This window comes from Dioscorea cayenensis, chromosome 18 (genome assembly GCF_009730915.1).
Source record: "Dioscorea cayenensis subsp. rotundata cultivar TDr96_F1 chromosome 18, TDr96_F1_v2_PseudoChromosome.rev07_lg8_w22 25.fasta, whole genome shotgun sequence".
Lineage (NCBI taxonomy): Eukaryota > Viridiplantae > Streptophyta > Magnoliopsida > Dioscoreales > Dioscoreaceae > Dioscorea > Dioscorea cayenensis.
In genome coordinates, this window is record NC_052488.1 from 20,561,484 (window position 1) to 20,576,601 (window position 15,118).

Genomic DNA, 15,118 nt, shown 5'->3' on the forward strand with positions numbered 1-15,118 from the left:
AACCATTCAACAAATCAAGCTTATCTTTTTGCTAACAAGTGACATCCAACATATAACCTTTATTAAGATTTTTTTTTTTTTTTTTTGACAAATTGAACCTTTATTAAGATTGTTTTTTTCTTTTTTTTTTACATTGATTTTATTCTCTCTCTCTCTCTCTCTCTCTCTCTCTATATCTATATATATATATATTGAGTGGAATTTCAAGTGGTTCATAAAAAAATTAGAAAATAAATGAATAAAATAATTAAGTGGTCCAACTCAATCACATCTAATATTGATATTTAAAAACATACTTTATTTGATTACTATTATTACATGGTTGTCTTCAACTAATGACATATTCTTAATTATATATATATATATATATGAAATTTATTTGATTACTATTATTAAGGGAAAAGCAAGAAAGGTCCCATCTGTCATACCTACCATACCACTTGCAGTGGGCCCAATCCATCTGGAAAATGGGGCCCATGGGCTAAATTTATTAGTAGTGATGGACAGTGTGGGGCCCGGCCCATGAAGATGTTTTGGAATGGTGAGCCTTAGCTGACGTGTATAGTCTTGTCGTTTAGTGGGGCAAGGAAGGCCCACACATGTCACGTGGCGCGTTCAGTTGGGAAAAGCAACACGTGAGGACATTGGAATAGGGACCCACCACTTGACGATCTTTGCTCCCTGCTTAATGACGGAACTGCCCTTGCTTTGAAAACCGGAAATCCACCCACTGTTTGATAGTGATTTTACAAAAATACCTTTTTTTATTATTATTATATTTTTACAAAAATTACATTAAATTTATTATTATTTTTATATAATCTTTGTGTTACGTGTCAAGTCTTTCTCCTATATAAATATATTAAAAAAAATTATAAAAAAATATTTTTAAAAAAATTATTTGTATAATTAATATAGCAAACTAACACAACAACATTTAATTTTGATATAAAAAGTTTTAAGTTTGATTCTCTATTAATGTATAATTAAAAAATAATAATTATAATAATTTTGTGTATTTTCTTCGTACTACATAAATTTTTAAAGTAATAATACTAATTTTTTATTTTTTTAAATTAATTATATATTAAATATATAAAATAATTTATAAAGTATAGACATGAAAATGATGTTTATAAGAGAATAGTGAAAGTGGTCACAAATAACCCAAATAATTTGAGGAGAGCAGGGGTATTTAAGTCAATTAACATGGAATTTGGTTCTTGTCACCACCAGCGTCCAGCAACCGTGATTGACAGACAGGTGCCGGGCAAAGCACTCGCATGGTAGTATCTCCCACCGCGAATCACTGGCACGTGTCCTTCTTTCCCGGTTCACGGTTTCAATCATTTGACATGGACTTCCCTGACGTTTTCTAAGAAGTCGTTTTTCAGCGTTGCTCCACCACACACACACCCCCACTGTATATATAATAATAATAATATATTAGTATTTAGAAAAAAACTATATAACGATATAAAAATTAATATTTATAATATAATTTTGTGTCTATATTATATTCCATATATATATACATTAATTGTTGGAAATATAGTACCACATCGGTTGTGTAATAGAATTGTAATGGGTTTATATATAGGTATAAAGGTTGGTAGCTAAGTCTTGAGACTTTTTTGGTGTAAGACCCCTAGCTCCCATATAAAGCTACATATAGGCATACTAGATCAAAAATATAAAATCTAACAGTGGTATCGGGAGCCAGGGGAAAAAATTGATCACGATAAAAAAGAGGCGATTATAGTGGGATCTAGTAAAATCACGAGGTTCAGGAAGGGAACATAAAGTTAAAGCAGACAAGTCCCCAGTAAGCAGGGACCTCCCGGTGTATGCAGTCATGCAGAGTTCGATCAGTAGTTGAGCTCGAGGGAGGATGTTGAAATATAAGTCTGCAGTCGGTTGTGTAATGAAATTAGTAATGGGTTTATATATAGGTATAAAGGTTGAGCCACTAAGTCTTGAGACTTTTTTGGTGTAAGACCCCTAAGCCCATATAAATCCCATATAGAGCCCACTAGTATCAAAAATATAAAATCTAACATTAATAAAATAAATATAATCATACAAATATGCTGCATACATAAATATATAGTTAATATTTTAATTTATTTATACTTTCATTTTCTATAAAATGAGATTCAAACTCACTTCCACAGTTCCACTGATAAAGGTATAAATAGATCATTCTAATCTCCGAAATATATATATATGATAACTAAACAATAATTATAAAAGAAAATATATTACAAGTAACTTTAATAGTTCATAAATAATAGTTGTCTATAGAGAGAGCTGTTTGTGTGTAGGAGACTTGCACACAAGCAGTTGTGTGAGTTTCCGGTCTCAATCACCATCCAATAATTCAATGGCTGTGGGGGAGATCCCAATGTCGATTCTTTTGTTTTTTTTATTATATAAAATGATAAATTAACAATCACAATAATAATATAATATAATATAATATAATATAATATAATATGATACAATATATTTTAATGTTAATTTTTAATTTAATCAAACAGTCAAGAGTTTTGTAGTGCTTTAAAAAGATTGTGAAGCAAAGACCAAAAGCCAACAAGTAGTTTCTCCATCATCATCTCCTCTTCTTCTTCTTCTTCTTCCTCGTTGTTCTTTCTAAATCATTGCCAATTCAAAGAGAGATTGGTAACTAACTAGTAACATATATAGTATGTTCATGGCCAAGCAATTAAGGCCAATTATCCGGAGATTACCGGAGACGATAATGACCGGAGAAAGAGCAGCTTTAGGTGGCGCAAGCTCAACTCCGGCGAGCCCATTAGAGCGTGACTCACAGTTGTTGAAAGGGTGGAGGAATAGGGAAGCTGATGGTGTTGGGTTAGGCATCTTGGCTGCTTTGGATAAGGCCAGTGGCAGCGAGGCTTGTCGGAGATTTAATGTATCAGCTCCGGTGACCATTGGTGGTGGTGACCGGAGAAGTGGTAGTAGACTTAGAGGGTGTTTGGAGGTGTCTGAGGTGGGGTCTCCGGCAATGGATTTCCTCAGTTGTTGTTATCTCTGCAGGAAAAGGTTGCATGGAAAAGATATATACATGTATAGGTAATACAAATGATGTTAATTTCTTTATATAAATATGTTGTGTTTTGAGTTTTTGGATAAGTTGTCAAGAAGTGATTTTCTGAGTTAGAGATTTGTGTTTTTGTGTGTGTTGTGTGCAGAGGGGAGAAGGCGTTTTGCAGTGTGGAGTGTAGGTATAGGCAGATTGTGAATGATGAATGCAAGGAGAAATGTGGGTCTGAGGTGTCGAAGGTGGCGCCGGAGATGGTGAGCTCACCGTGCTCCGGTGGGCGCTTGTTCTTCACCGGTGTAGTAGCAGTGTGATGCATCACTAAGAAGATGGTGATCTCCATGAGAACTGAGTTAATTAGGAAAGGATGAAATCTGGCTTCCTTGTATGAAAATGCGGCAGATAGTAACAAACTTTGTATACCAACATATATGAAATTAGTAAGAGGGAAAATTTTGGATTGATGAGCAAGTGTTTTTGATTTGTGTTTCTTTTCATCAGTTGCAAAGGCGTGCAAGTTTCTTATTCTAATACAATTGAACAACCTGCAAGACTATAACTATTCTAGTAGCTCAACTATTCTCATCAAACAAGTATATATGAATTCATATCTATTTGTTAAGGAATTTTAAGAAAGAAGGGCCTACATGTCAGGCCAACATTTAAGCATGTGATGAAGTACATTGAACTGAGTATTAACAACTTGCAGAGACATGAAAAGGAAAATAATATATGAGCAAGAAATAAATAAGAAAGCTCCCCCAAATAAAAGTCATCATCCATCATCTCTGCAAACACTTAATACTAATTTGAATACATGGATACATTCAATAAGAAAAAGGGAAACATGCAAAGGGTACAGCAATAGCAAACTACATGTATATAATAGAGATGACGAAGAAAAGGAGGGGCGAGTAACTCAGATGACCAGTCTGGCAATCGGCGATATAACTAGATTTCTAGTAGTACATGAGTTGCTGCTGGGCTGCAGCAACATTTGGAAAGCCGGGATCATATATAACTTGGCTAGCTCCCGCACCGACCCCAAGTGCAGGTTGCTTGTGAGCATGCTGGCCCTGAAGCAGTGCCTGGCCAGAACTTAACCTGGCTAATGCTAGAGAACGTTCGTATGCAAGGAGATCTGTCGGAGAAAGTCCTGGGAACGGGGCAGGAGCAGGGGCAGGAGGGGGAAGAGGTGTCGAGCTCGTGCCAGGTGGAGTTGGTTTACTGCCCCAAGAGCACTGCAAGAAGAAGAAAAAATAGTATAACAATAAAGAATAAGAGCAGCAATGGCATCCAACTGAAATTATTCTTAAATGGAGTTAGTGCAGTGTGATCTCTGGAATATAGAACCAAATGAACAAATAAGTTCAACTTGGTTACTGTCTTTGTTATCCATCCCAGGACTTCAAAGTTAGGTTAAGGAGAACTCCAGTTATATGTGGATGTAATGCAAATATATATCATGACTGTATAACAACTAGAGCACTTGCCTTGATTGGCTTTCCACAGAATATCCGAGCATTTCCAGTCTGAATGGCTAGAGCAGCTTCTGAATGACTACTATATCTTACAAAACCAAATCCCTTGTCCCGCTGAACACGCACCTCTTCAATAACGCCAACGTTGAGGGCATGAAAAAAACGGTGAAGGTCAGTTTGGCTAACCTGTCCAGATTTTGTTTAAAAAGCTCAGACAAGTATTACCATACAGGAATACAGTAAGAGATGTGATTCACACCGTGTGCATGTGTGCGTTATAAAAGCACAGTTAGTACAATTTTATAATAACAAAAGAGATGAGAAGAATCACTTGCCTCGGGCGCAAGATTCCCCACATAAACAGTAGTATATTGTGGGTTATTCTCTGGCGCATCATCATTTGTGGTCTCTTGGGAATCTTCTGCAATAAAGATCATGTTAATTACAAAAGTATTAGCTTTTTGTCCAGAAAAAAAGGAGCTCAAATATATAACTAAGCACCAAACCATCCGCCACAGATACCAGAAGGTAATTATTGCCATAAGACGCACAGATATTGAAAAACAAAATATGCATCAACCATCTCATATTATTCAAGACATATACTCTTCATGAAAAGTTAACCTTAAGTGTTCTGAGTCTGGGTGAACCTTAAAGTTGTAGAGCATTATAACACAATCTTGTCCAAGGATTACTAGATACCTGGTTTATATTGAGAAAACATTGTGAAAACATAATTTTCTGAATGACAAACATTAAATTTATCAGCTCAAATTTACAAACAGAGAATCTGAGTAGCTGAAACCGTGAAGGCACTTATAAATGGCACCTACCTGTTGATCCATTAGTTAATTCAACAACACTCTTGGAATCTGAGCTTTGTTTATCGTCATTTGATCCAGCTCCTTTTGTAGCCCAGTTACAACGAATCTGCCTACTACCAAGCCACTTCCCTGCATGATACAAAATTGAAGCATAAGAGCTATCCTCACCAATTCATCAAGAAAATGGATGATTTTGTGTTCAACCTGTCAGTATCCCAAAGTTAAAAGCATAAATAATAAGCTGGTATTACACAGGATGTCTAACAACTGATATTTCAGCTAGTTATAAGTTATAACCAGTATTTAGCTATTAAAAAGCCATTAAACAAATGCAAAGGTATGGATATGCATAGAGAAATTAGAACTTCAGTGGGTTATGCAACATACCTGTCTGCTCATTTATGGCATTTTGTGCATCCTAAAAAATAAAAGCATAAGATTAAGAGCCAACAACAGGTAAAACCACCCCAAAAAAAATTAATTAATTAATTAATTAAAAAATAGAGGAACAAAAGTAATGTTTTTGGAAAATCCATCAATGCACCTGCTGGTTTCTGAAGGAAACAAAACCAAATCCTCTAGAACGACCAGTCTTTTGATCCCACATAACCCTTGCATCTCTGCAACATATACAAAGCATAAGTTAGAACAATAAATGTATTCCACTTTTAGATAAAATAAGAATAGCCATTGCTAATATTTAGTCTGAATGGGCAACCAAACTCGCTCTTATATTGCACAAAGTAAAATCATTGAACAAAACATCTCATCAATATGAGTACGAAAAACATGAAGAAAAAATTCCAATTATCAAAAAGGAGAAACTGGGTAAAGCTTACGAGCAGCTGGTGTATGTAGAGAAGCATGCAAACAATGCCGCATCTGTAACCTCAGGACTAAGGTCACCAACAAAGACGTTAAAATGACCTGCATATGATAACAAATATTTCAGGACAGTCAGAAGCATAACCATTAATTTGGGTAAAATCATCAATATCCTGGTCTGAAAGCAATAAAAAGTTAATACTAGAAAAGTATAACTACAACACAACACTAACCTGATGTATCCTCTCGCTGCCCACTGGCATATGCCCAATTAACTTTAATTGGTTGGCCAAACCTGTGATTCATATAGTACAAGATAAAGAACTATATGCAAAGCAAAACTGAACACACCCACCCCAAAACCCACTAAAAAAGCACTTCATTTTACTTACAAATGCCTCCCATTGAGAGTCATAATTGCCAGTGCAGCAGATCTTCTATCAAAGTAATCAATAAAACCATATGATGACTGAAAATACAAAACATAAAAGAAAAATCACTATGAGTATGTTGATATGGATGTTTTAGTATAGCAGAAAAATATAATACATCATAAAGTTGCACATATACTCGAGATGTTATTATTGGCATATAGTCAACAAATCACATAAATTAACATGTAATATAATGAGACTATTACCCAACAAACAGGTGCTCCACCTTTACTTTTGTTAAGGCACCTTTATATCTTTCATTGACCAAAGCATCATTGCAATGCAGAGATGCTCTTTATAGCATCAACCAACACAAATTAGCATATTGAGTTATTAACTTCAAACAAATAACAATTAGAATAACAAAATTAAGAATATTGCAATAATTTGAGGTGGACACCAAAAATATCACACTGAAAGAATCACTAACTACAAGGTAGCAATAAAAATCTACAACAATAATAACAAAAATTGAGCACGTAAACACTTAAGGCAAGGGTAGGCCGTGATGAAAACAAACCTTCTCTTTCCTAATGAGCTTGCAGCCTTCAACAACACCAGTACTCTGGAATACTTCTTGAAGAAGGGCTTCAGAAACATTGTTATGAATATTTCCTACATATCTGCATTTCATTATAAAGTATTCAGAGGTGAACAAATGCGGGCATCACCATAACGATCCCCATAAGACAGAATGAATACTAGTATCAATCATGTGAGTTAAAAATGCATATCATAAAAACATACAACCAACCTTTACTTTCAGGGGAAAGAAAAAAACATATGAAATTAGAGGGGCACAAATATAGTAAGAGAAAATTGAATTCACTCAAAGTAAACAAGAACAGTGCTACATAGCCATGTAAAGCATCAGAGGATACAAAAAATTGAAAAAACTACAATGAGATGAGGAAGTCCAACTATGACTCACACACTACGGCATGTACTGGTATCAAAGCCAGGAGGCACATTTCCACTTGGCATTGGCTCTATCTGCACACAAAAATTGAAAGTAAAAATGAGAACTGATATTAGAACACCCTGAAATAGATTTTTAAATCCTAGAAGTGCTTCTCCATTGCAAAATAGCAGAAATAAATGTAAATGCAAAGAAATAAAGGCATAAGTCAATTTCTGATTACTGTCATTAGACTATACATTCAACTAATAGCGAAAAAATATCTACTATGACACTGATACTAACGATGAACCAAATCAAACAAATTAGCAAAAGCAAATATCTATGCAACTGCCAAGCTTCCAGAAAATATACTACTATAAGACAATATGCGATCAAAACTCAAGCAACCCATATACCGAGGCAAGCTTCATACGAGAAAAATAGATTCAATATGTTATAATTTACAATATCATGTAATAACTACAAAACATGCAAATTAAATCAAATAACAAAATTTAAAAAGCTCAACTTTGAACACAAAACTGTAATATGCTCAATGATATCCCCTTAAAACAAATTAAATGCAACAAAATTAACAATACCAAATGTTGCAATAAAAAGTTGCACACAACCTCAAGGACCTAGCTTAAATTTTTCTTTTAAAAAAAAAACAATCAAATAGCAAGAAAGAAAACCTCAATACCAATCCAAAAGCGGCCACTTCAAAGCAAAAGCATAACTTCAAAACCAATTGAAGACGTTATCCAAACTCCAGGTAGAATAGAACACCCCTCAATACCACACATGAAAACCATCAGAAAACCTTATCCAAACTCAAAAAACGCGATATATAACATGATTTAAAAGAAAAAACTGAAAACACCATCAGAATTAAAATTAAAATAAAAAAAGTGAAATCAAGCCCAACCAAACCACAAAAAAATCATCAATTTAAGGAAAAAAAAAATTCCTAAATTGGCTGATTAAGAACTTCAATCCCAATCGAATGGCAACTACACTGGAAACCCTAATCCACTCGACAACGAAATCCCAGACGGAGAACTGGATCAAAGAATGAACCTGAGGGATGAGCGGCGAGAAGAGCGGTGTGCTGATAGAGCGAGATCTGCTGCTGTTGCTGAAGCAGCGCTTGCTGCATCAACGCCTGCTGCTGCTGCTTCAGCCTCTGCTGTTGCTGCTGCTGCATTCCTTGACGAACCTTCGAACCACTTCCCGGCGATGGGGACGGGAGATCGGAGTCGAGGTCTAGGGTTTGGATCAAGGAAAAAAATGAAAAAAGAAGAGGAAAAAAAAGGAAAAAGAAAAAAAAAGAAAAAAAAAAAGAAAAGAAAAACCTCAAAAAGTCGAGAATGAGGAAATGCAAAATGGAAACGAGAAAACGGCAAAAAATCAAGGATTATATATATATAATATAAATATTTGTTGCCTCGAGATTGGCAACCAATGGATTAGATTATTGATTTTGTACGGTGGATGATTAAAGGGTTTATATTATTCACGTAATTTTTAATTAGAAATTATTACTTTATTTATGTATATATGATTAAAAAATATCATCCTTTTTATTTAAAATTTATATTTTGTATTTTTTAATGTTAATGTTATTTGTTTTGATTTACGTGTTTTTTTAATTTTTTAAATTAATTTAAATGAAAAATAATCATTTTTTTGGGATTCTTGAGATTTATTTAGGAGAAATTAATAATATAATTTATATTTATTGCAAATTTCACTTAAAAATCACGATATAAAAAATATATATTAAATAAGTTTTCTTGCTTATATTTTAAATTTTTCAATTGACCAATCATTGGATAAATATCATGTCAAATTTCACCATTCTCATAATAATTGGCATGTGGTGGGCGTCTAATTATGAAAATAAATCAATTTTATAATTAAATAATTTTTTTAAGTATAATTAACACCTTCCGTTCTGACAACTCGAGTTCAAATCTCTTCTATAATAAATTGGTTTCTCTATATTTTTCATTAAAGTAATGAAAAAGAATCATGTGTGCATGAAATACTAAGAAACTAATTATTGGATAAATATATATACATAAATGCTTGCTATCATTTAATAATGGAGTTTAGAATGAATGTAAATCAGATAAAGAAAGATATAGGAAAAACCCTAAAATTTTATCATTCATGAGAACTGAGAAGCATGGTGGGCTTGGCTATCAAGTATGGGCCTTTTCAAGAACAAGCCCCATTTTCAATTGGGCTTTTCAATAGTGTGTGTAGTTTAGTTTTTTGGGTTTGTATCTCCTTGCAAAATATATTTTTTATAGTTTATAAAACCGATATTTACTTATATACCACACAAATCATTTTTATTTGTTTATATATGCCAAAAAATCAACTAAAAATAAATAAATAATTATATATATATGTAAATTATCATCTACCTTTTTTTCAAAAATCCTAAGAAATAGGGGAGAAAAATATGATATATTATACATATTCATAAAACTTGAAAGCTGATTTTTAACTCTAATAAAAGAATTTTCTAATGGGATATAAACAAATGTGAATTTTGTGACTGTATATTAATAATTCTCAACTTTTGCTTATGTTAACAATCATCAACTTTTACAGGATGTGCAATCATTTTTTATTTTAAAATAAAAAAAAATGATAAACCACGTGTCAGAGTATACACAAGTGTGGAATTACTACTTCAGCACATGTGCAATTTTCTCATGAAGTTATAATTCAATGTCTTATTCAATTGATATTAGCATGATTAAAAATTAATGAATTAAACATTATATATATATTTTTTTAAAATTTAAAAACAATATTATTTTTTTAGTTTTATAAACAAGACAAAAATGAAGTGACTCCAAACCTTGTAGATGAACATACCAACGAAAATGTGAAAAAGGTGCATTATAATGATGTTTATAACAATTCTCCTTTGTCTAAATTAAATATTTTGATTTTAAAATGGTTTAATACATTGAGAATAAGGTTAAAAAATTTGAGATCACAACACATCATCAACATTAAAATAGGGTAAAAAATTTTAAGAGAAAAATTTTGCAATACATAACTCAATTAAGGCACACTTACAAAGAGGAGATTCATAAACAAAAAATATATAATTAAAATTAGAAAAATGGCCAAAATTTAAACATAAATTGAGACCAATAGAAGATAAGTGGTGAGAAAATTCTCAAAGGCAAATATTCTTAGGAGTTTCCATAAAACACATGCAAAGGCAAAGTTCCTTTCTAATGATAGCGCCATGACATTTGAACAATATAATCTATTGTAGTGGTCCAACTTATTCCATGTGAAAAATCATAGGTGCCTCAAATGTTCAAATCAAAGTCTCATGCATGTGAAGAATTGTCCACTTTGATCAATCACGTTCTACTTAATATTTCTCAATTTTTTCTTATAAAAAAGTTTTCATATTTTCATATTCAAATCATACATATAAATATAATATTTTTTTCCCTTGTTCGATATGAAACTATTAAGTTCATCCTTTGTATACGGTATTCGTAACAATAAAAAAGACATTGAATTATTAGCGATTATGTATGAGTCTCCAACCTCTCTTTGGAAATTAATTTATTTTTTAGATAAATATATAAATAATTTAAGCTTATCTTATATGCACATGTAACATTAACATGCACCATGTTCAACATCTTTGAAAGATACCAAACATAGGCCTAATGACATGAGTACATGCAATTCAGCAAGAGAACATGATTGACAGTCTAATTAATTAAGACATGTCTCTTCTTCTCCCAAGCTCTCTTTTCACTCTTTTGCTCTATGCCCACTTATATTATTAAGAAGTTAAATAAAAATTTATTAAATTTTTTTATTAAATATGATAAACATGTATTAAAAACATGCACATACATTAAAAAAAAACTCAAGTAAAAGTGCCGTAGAGTAAACTTTAATAAAACTTATATCTTCATTTTAAGTAAGTTTTGAGATTTTATTACAGATCATTTTCAAAACAAACACTTAGCGTACATAACACGATACTAATTAGTAAAAAAGTTGTTTGGTAAATTGAATTGACTAAACATAAATTTTATTTTTATTTTTTACTTTCATAAACATAATTGGACTCGCTTTATTAAAAATTTTAAATGGAGATTTGACAAGTCCAACCAATTACAAGATTAGACATAGTCAACATCCCCCCTTGAGCATAAAAGTCATTGGTGGATATCAACATCAAGTAGGCCAAAAATTCTCCAATAAGTGGGCATTCCATTACTTAAGGGCCATACAATACTGGTGCAGGAATTCCTGTGCCATTTGAATATTATTATTATTATTATTATTATTATTATTATTATTATTATTCATCCCACCAACCGTGGTTATGCAATGCTATTTGTCAACAATGAAAATAGTCTTGTGAATCACGTGAACATCCATGCAAATTAAAAGGACAAAAGTCCTGTTTAGTATAAATTAAAATTTAGCATTAATTAGAAGGTGGAAGTACTAGTACATGAAGACTCCTTATATAAAGTATTTTGATTCATTAATCTAACAAACATGGCTAACCTTTTTATATATAATACTAATTTTTATTGACATTTAAAACTAAATATGGTCCAATAATACTTGGTACAAAAAGTTTCAAATTTGAATTTCTCAACTCACAATATACAAAATCCACTCAACTTGCAGGAGTAGTTGCCACCACCTTTGACTAACAAAGGGCATCACTTTTATAAAAATAAATAAATTAGTAAAATTAATTATACAAACATCAAGGGCTCCAAATCAAGTATTTAAAAAGTAATAGTGATCAACAACAAATATTTATATAATTAATCCTTTAAAAGGATTTAAAGATCATCAATTCCCATATACACTATGTATGTATTAATTGAGATACAAACAGGGAGGAGAGTGAGTGAAAAAGAGATCATCATCTCACCACCTCACTGAAAAAAGGGCCACAAAAAAAAACAGTAAAGGACCTAATTGACATACAAATATAATTTCAAGGACCAAATTAGCAAAGATAAGCTGATGATCTTCTAAGTAGTAGCAATAGTTCTCCATAAAAAAGATAAAGCTAGTAAATACCACAACTCTATAATCTAAAAAAGCATTTATTTTGAAGCGTGTGGGCCCAACCCTAGCCACTGCTTGCTCTCCTCCGGCTTCGCCGCCGGCCGGCCGCCGCCGTTCACTTCATATGGCGCCTTTGCATTAACCCTGTTATTCATAACCATTAGCAATTTATTTCATTAATAAAAAATAAATTTAAAATTTTGCACATATATATACACATGACTTGAAATATTTATATATTTTTATTAATTATTAAATGACGTGAAAAAATGTTAAAAACTTTCGTGAAACTAAATAGAATTTGTGGAGAATTACGTACCGGTCCTTTCTCTTCTCAAGAAAACGATGGAGTGAAGCTCTCCTTGCAATCGGCATCTCTGTTGTAAACACACAGTAAATAACACAAAACTCAGGGACCATTCTGACAAATGTATAAACATTTACACAAAAACCCCTATTCTTCTTCTTAATTCAAAAGCACACACAAAAAAAAAAAGAGTTTTACACTTTTACCGGTGCCACTGGCTTGATTCAAACAAGGCGGCCGAACGGCGGCAGCCGGAGGAGCAACGGGCGTCGACGGAAGTGTACTGTTTGAAGGAGAGACGCTTTTAATTGGCTCACCGGCGATCACCGGAGCCTCAGCAGGCGTGCTCGTTTTGCCAGCAAGATTCAGTAAATCCATGGCTTTGCTCGCCGGAAAGTTGTCAAAGACGATAACTTTCCCGCCATAAAATATAGTCAACTGAGGTTTCTCTAATTCCCTTAAAAATAATTTAAAAAACTTCACATAAATACTCAAAACTCAAAGGACCTCTTCGAAATATATATCAACAAAGGGCATTTTGGGAATAAGGAGAAAACAAACCTAGAACCTTCCGCCAGAGCCGGAGCCGGCGCGAAGCCGGCGCGCTGGGGAAATAAGTTCAAATCCATCGCGTTTCCCTTGTGATTCTCGTTTCCCGCATCCCCTCCGGCGACTTCAACGCCGGGCAGCAAATTCATCGTCTTAACTAAATAAATCCCCAAAAAAAAAAAAAAATTAGACAATATAAACAATTAAAAATAAAAAGAGAAGGAAAAGGGATGGTAATAGAGACCACGATGATGGAGATCGAGGGGATTTGGGGCGGAGATCCCGAGGGAGAGATCGGGGAAGGAGGATGAAGGCTTTCGATCTTTGAGGAACTGGCTCAAGAGGTTGCAGGTGAGGGTGAAGGTGGAAGCGGGTTTCTCCGGCTTCTTGGAAACCTCATCGGACGGGGATGTCGACATGAAAGGTAATCTCACCGGCGAAGAAGAAGAAGAAGAGGATGAGTGAATTGGATTGGATTGGATTGGATTGGATTGGTTGTGCTTTGCGTTGCTTCCCCGTCTTCTCTTTTGTATTATAATAATTATTTTTATTTTATTTATTTATTTATTGTTATTAATTTGGGGGGATTTCTGAGTGACTTTGTAATGTAACGTGTTTATAAAGACAGGTCCGTGATGATGTCGTGTTGGGGATTTAAAACACGTGATTTAATTGGAAAGAGGAGGAGGACTTCTTCTTCTTCTTTTTATTATTATTCTTCTTTTTTCTTTACTTTATTAATTATTTATTTATTGAAAATGAATAAAATATTATGAGAAAAGTAAACAAAAAGGACTAATGTTAGGTTCATGCCTATCTTGTAAACAGCCTCCACTACCATGTGCGGATATATATTATTATATATTTATTTATTTATTTATTTATTATGAAGTTTAGACTGTTTAGTTTTTAATGATGAAACTGAAAACATAAAATCACCACCAAGACAAACAACACAGAGATAACCCCACTAACTATGGATCAAAAACTGTAAAATACAAAAAGAAGATCGAGAAATCTCCACCAGATCATATTAAAAGATTCATTATCTTGTGTCTTGGTCAACGTATTTCTCGGAAGATGGCACCCTCGTAATCTCCTCCACATGCGTGCCTGAAAACTCCAAGCTACGTTGAACAATCGACATAAAAGCTTCTGGCTTCTCTTTAATACCCTCGGAAGTTGCTGAAAAACCAAAATAAAAGTATATGATTAATCTTTAGACTGTTTAGTGATATGAAGTTATTTAATGTAAAAAATGTTAGATATTGAATGTTGTTATTTTTAAATTGAGAGTTTCATTGAGATTGTTCAAAAAATAATAAGTAGTTTTGCATTATTTTCCCAATTTAAAAATACACAATACTATTGAAATGTAATAATAATAATCTTAATTTTTTTGTTTATAGAGTAGATAAACACAGGTTTATTAAATAATTGAAAATTAGTACAAATAAAAAAAATAATTAATTTAACTATATATATATCATATATACATCTGATAAAGAAATTGGGAGTAAGACTCCGTGTTCATTAGCGATGTATCTATAGCTCAATTAAAAATATCAAAACATAAATAAAAAAAATACTCAAGAACTAATTGACAAGAATGAATCATCCATTAAAAATGCCATAGTGA

General features: G+C 32.8%; 3 protein-coding genes across 7 annotated transcripts; 1 reads left to right on the forward strand and 2 right to left on the reverse strand.

Moving 5' to 3' along the window:
- The first annotated feature begins 2,576 nt into the window (after positions 1-2,576).
- LOC120282068 (FCS-Like Zinc finger 13-like) lies at positions 2,577-3,545 on the forward strand. The gene is made up of 2 exons (XM_039288799.1): positions 2,577-3,096; positions 3,216-3,545. Exons 1-2 carry the CDS (start codon positions 2,708-2,710, stop codon positions 3,376-3,378), a joined length of 552 nt encoding a protein of 183 aa, XP_039144733.1. The 5' UTR covers positions 2,577-2,707; the 3' UTR covers positions 3,379-3,545.
- A 240-nt stretch (positions 3,546-3,785) lies between these two features.
- On the reverse strand, positions 3,786-8,933 carry LOC120282066 (oligouridylate-binding protein 1B-like). Of its 5 annotated transcripts, XM_039288795.1 has the most exons (13): positions 8,885-8,933; positions 8,610-8,795; positions 7,560-7,621; positions 7,149-7,251; positions 6,587-6,663; positions 6,428-6,489; positions 6,209-6,296; positions 5,914-5,989; positions 5,757-5,787; positions 5,379-5,498; positions 4,881-4,966; positions 4,558-4,731; positions 3,786-4,305 (listed from the first exon to the last, which is right to left on the reverse strand). In XM_039288795.1, exons 3-13 carry the CDS (start codon positions 7,610-7,612, stop codon positions 4,024-4,026), a joined length of 1,152 nt encoding a protein of 383 aa, XP_039144729.1. In that variant the 5' UTR covers positions 7,613-7,621; positions 8,610-8,795; positions 8,885-8,933; the 3' UTR covers positions 3,786-4,023. The 5 variants fall into 5 exon arrangements, with proteins under 5 accessions (XP_039144729.1, XP_039144732.1, XP_039144731.1 ...); XM_039288798.1 differs by lacking the exon at positions 8,885-8,933 and having other exon boundaries at positions 4,881-4,963; positions 7,560-7,617; positions 8,610-8,878; XM_039288797.1 differs by lacking the exon at positions 8,885-8,933 and having other exon boundaries at positions 7,560-7,617; positions 8,610-8,878.
- Positions 8,934-12,347: 3,414 nt separating this feature from the next.
- On the reverse strand, positions 12,348-14,060 carry LOC120281635 (protein TIFY 10a-like). Its single transcript, XM_039288323.1, has 5 exons — positions 13,724-14,060; positions 13,492-13,636; positions 13,137-13,387; positions 12,943-13,000; positions 12,348-12,767 (listed from the first exon to the last, which is right to left on the reverse strand). Exons 1-5 carry the CDS (start codon positions 13,896-13,898, stop codon positions 12,662-12,664), a joined length of 735 nt encoding a protein of 244 aa, XP_039144257.1. The 5' UTR covers positions 13,899-14,060; the 3' UTR covers positions 12,348-12,661.
- Between the last annotated feature and the right edge of the window lie 1,058 nt (positions 14,061-15,118).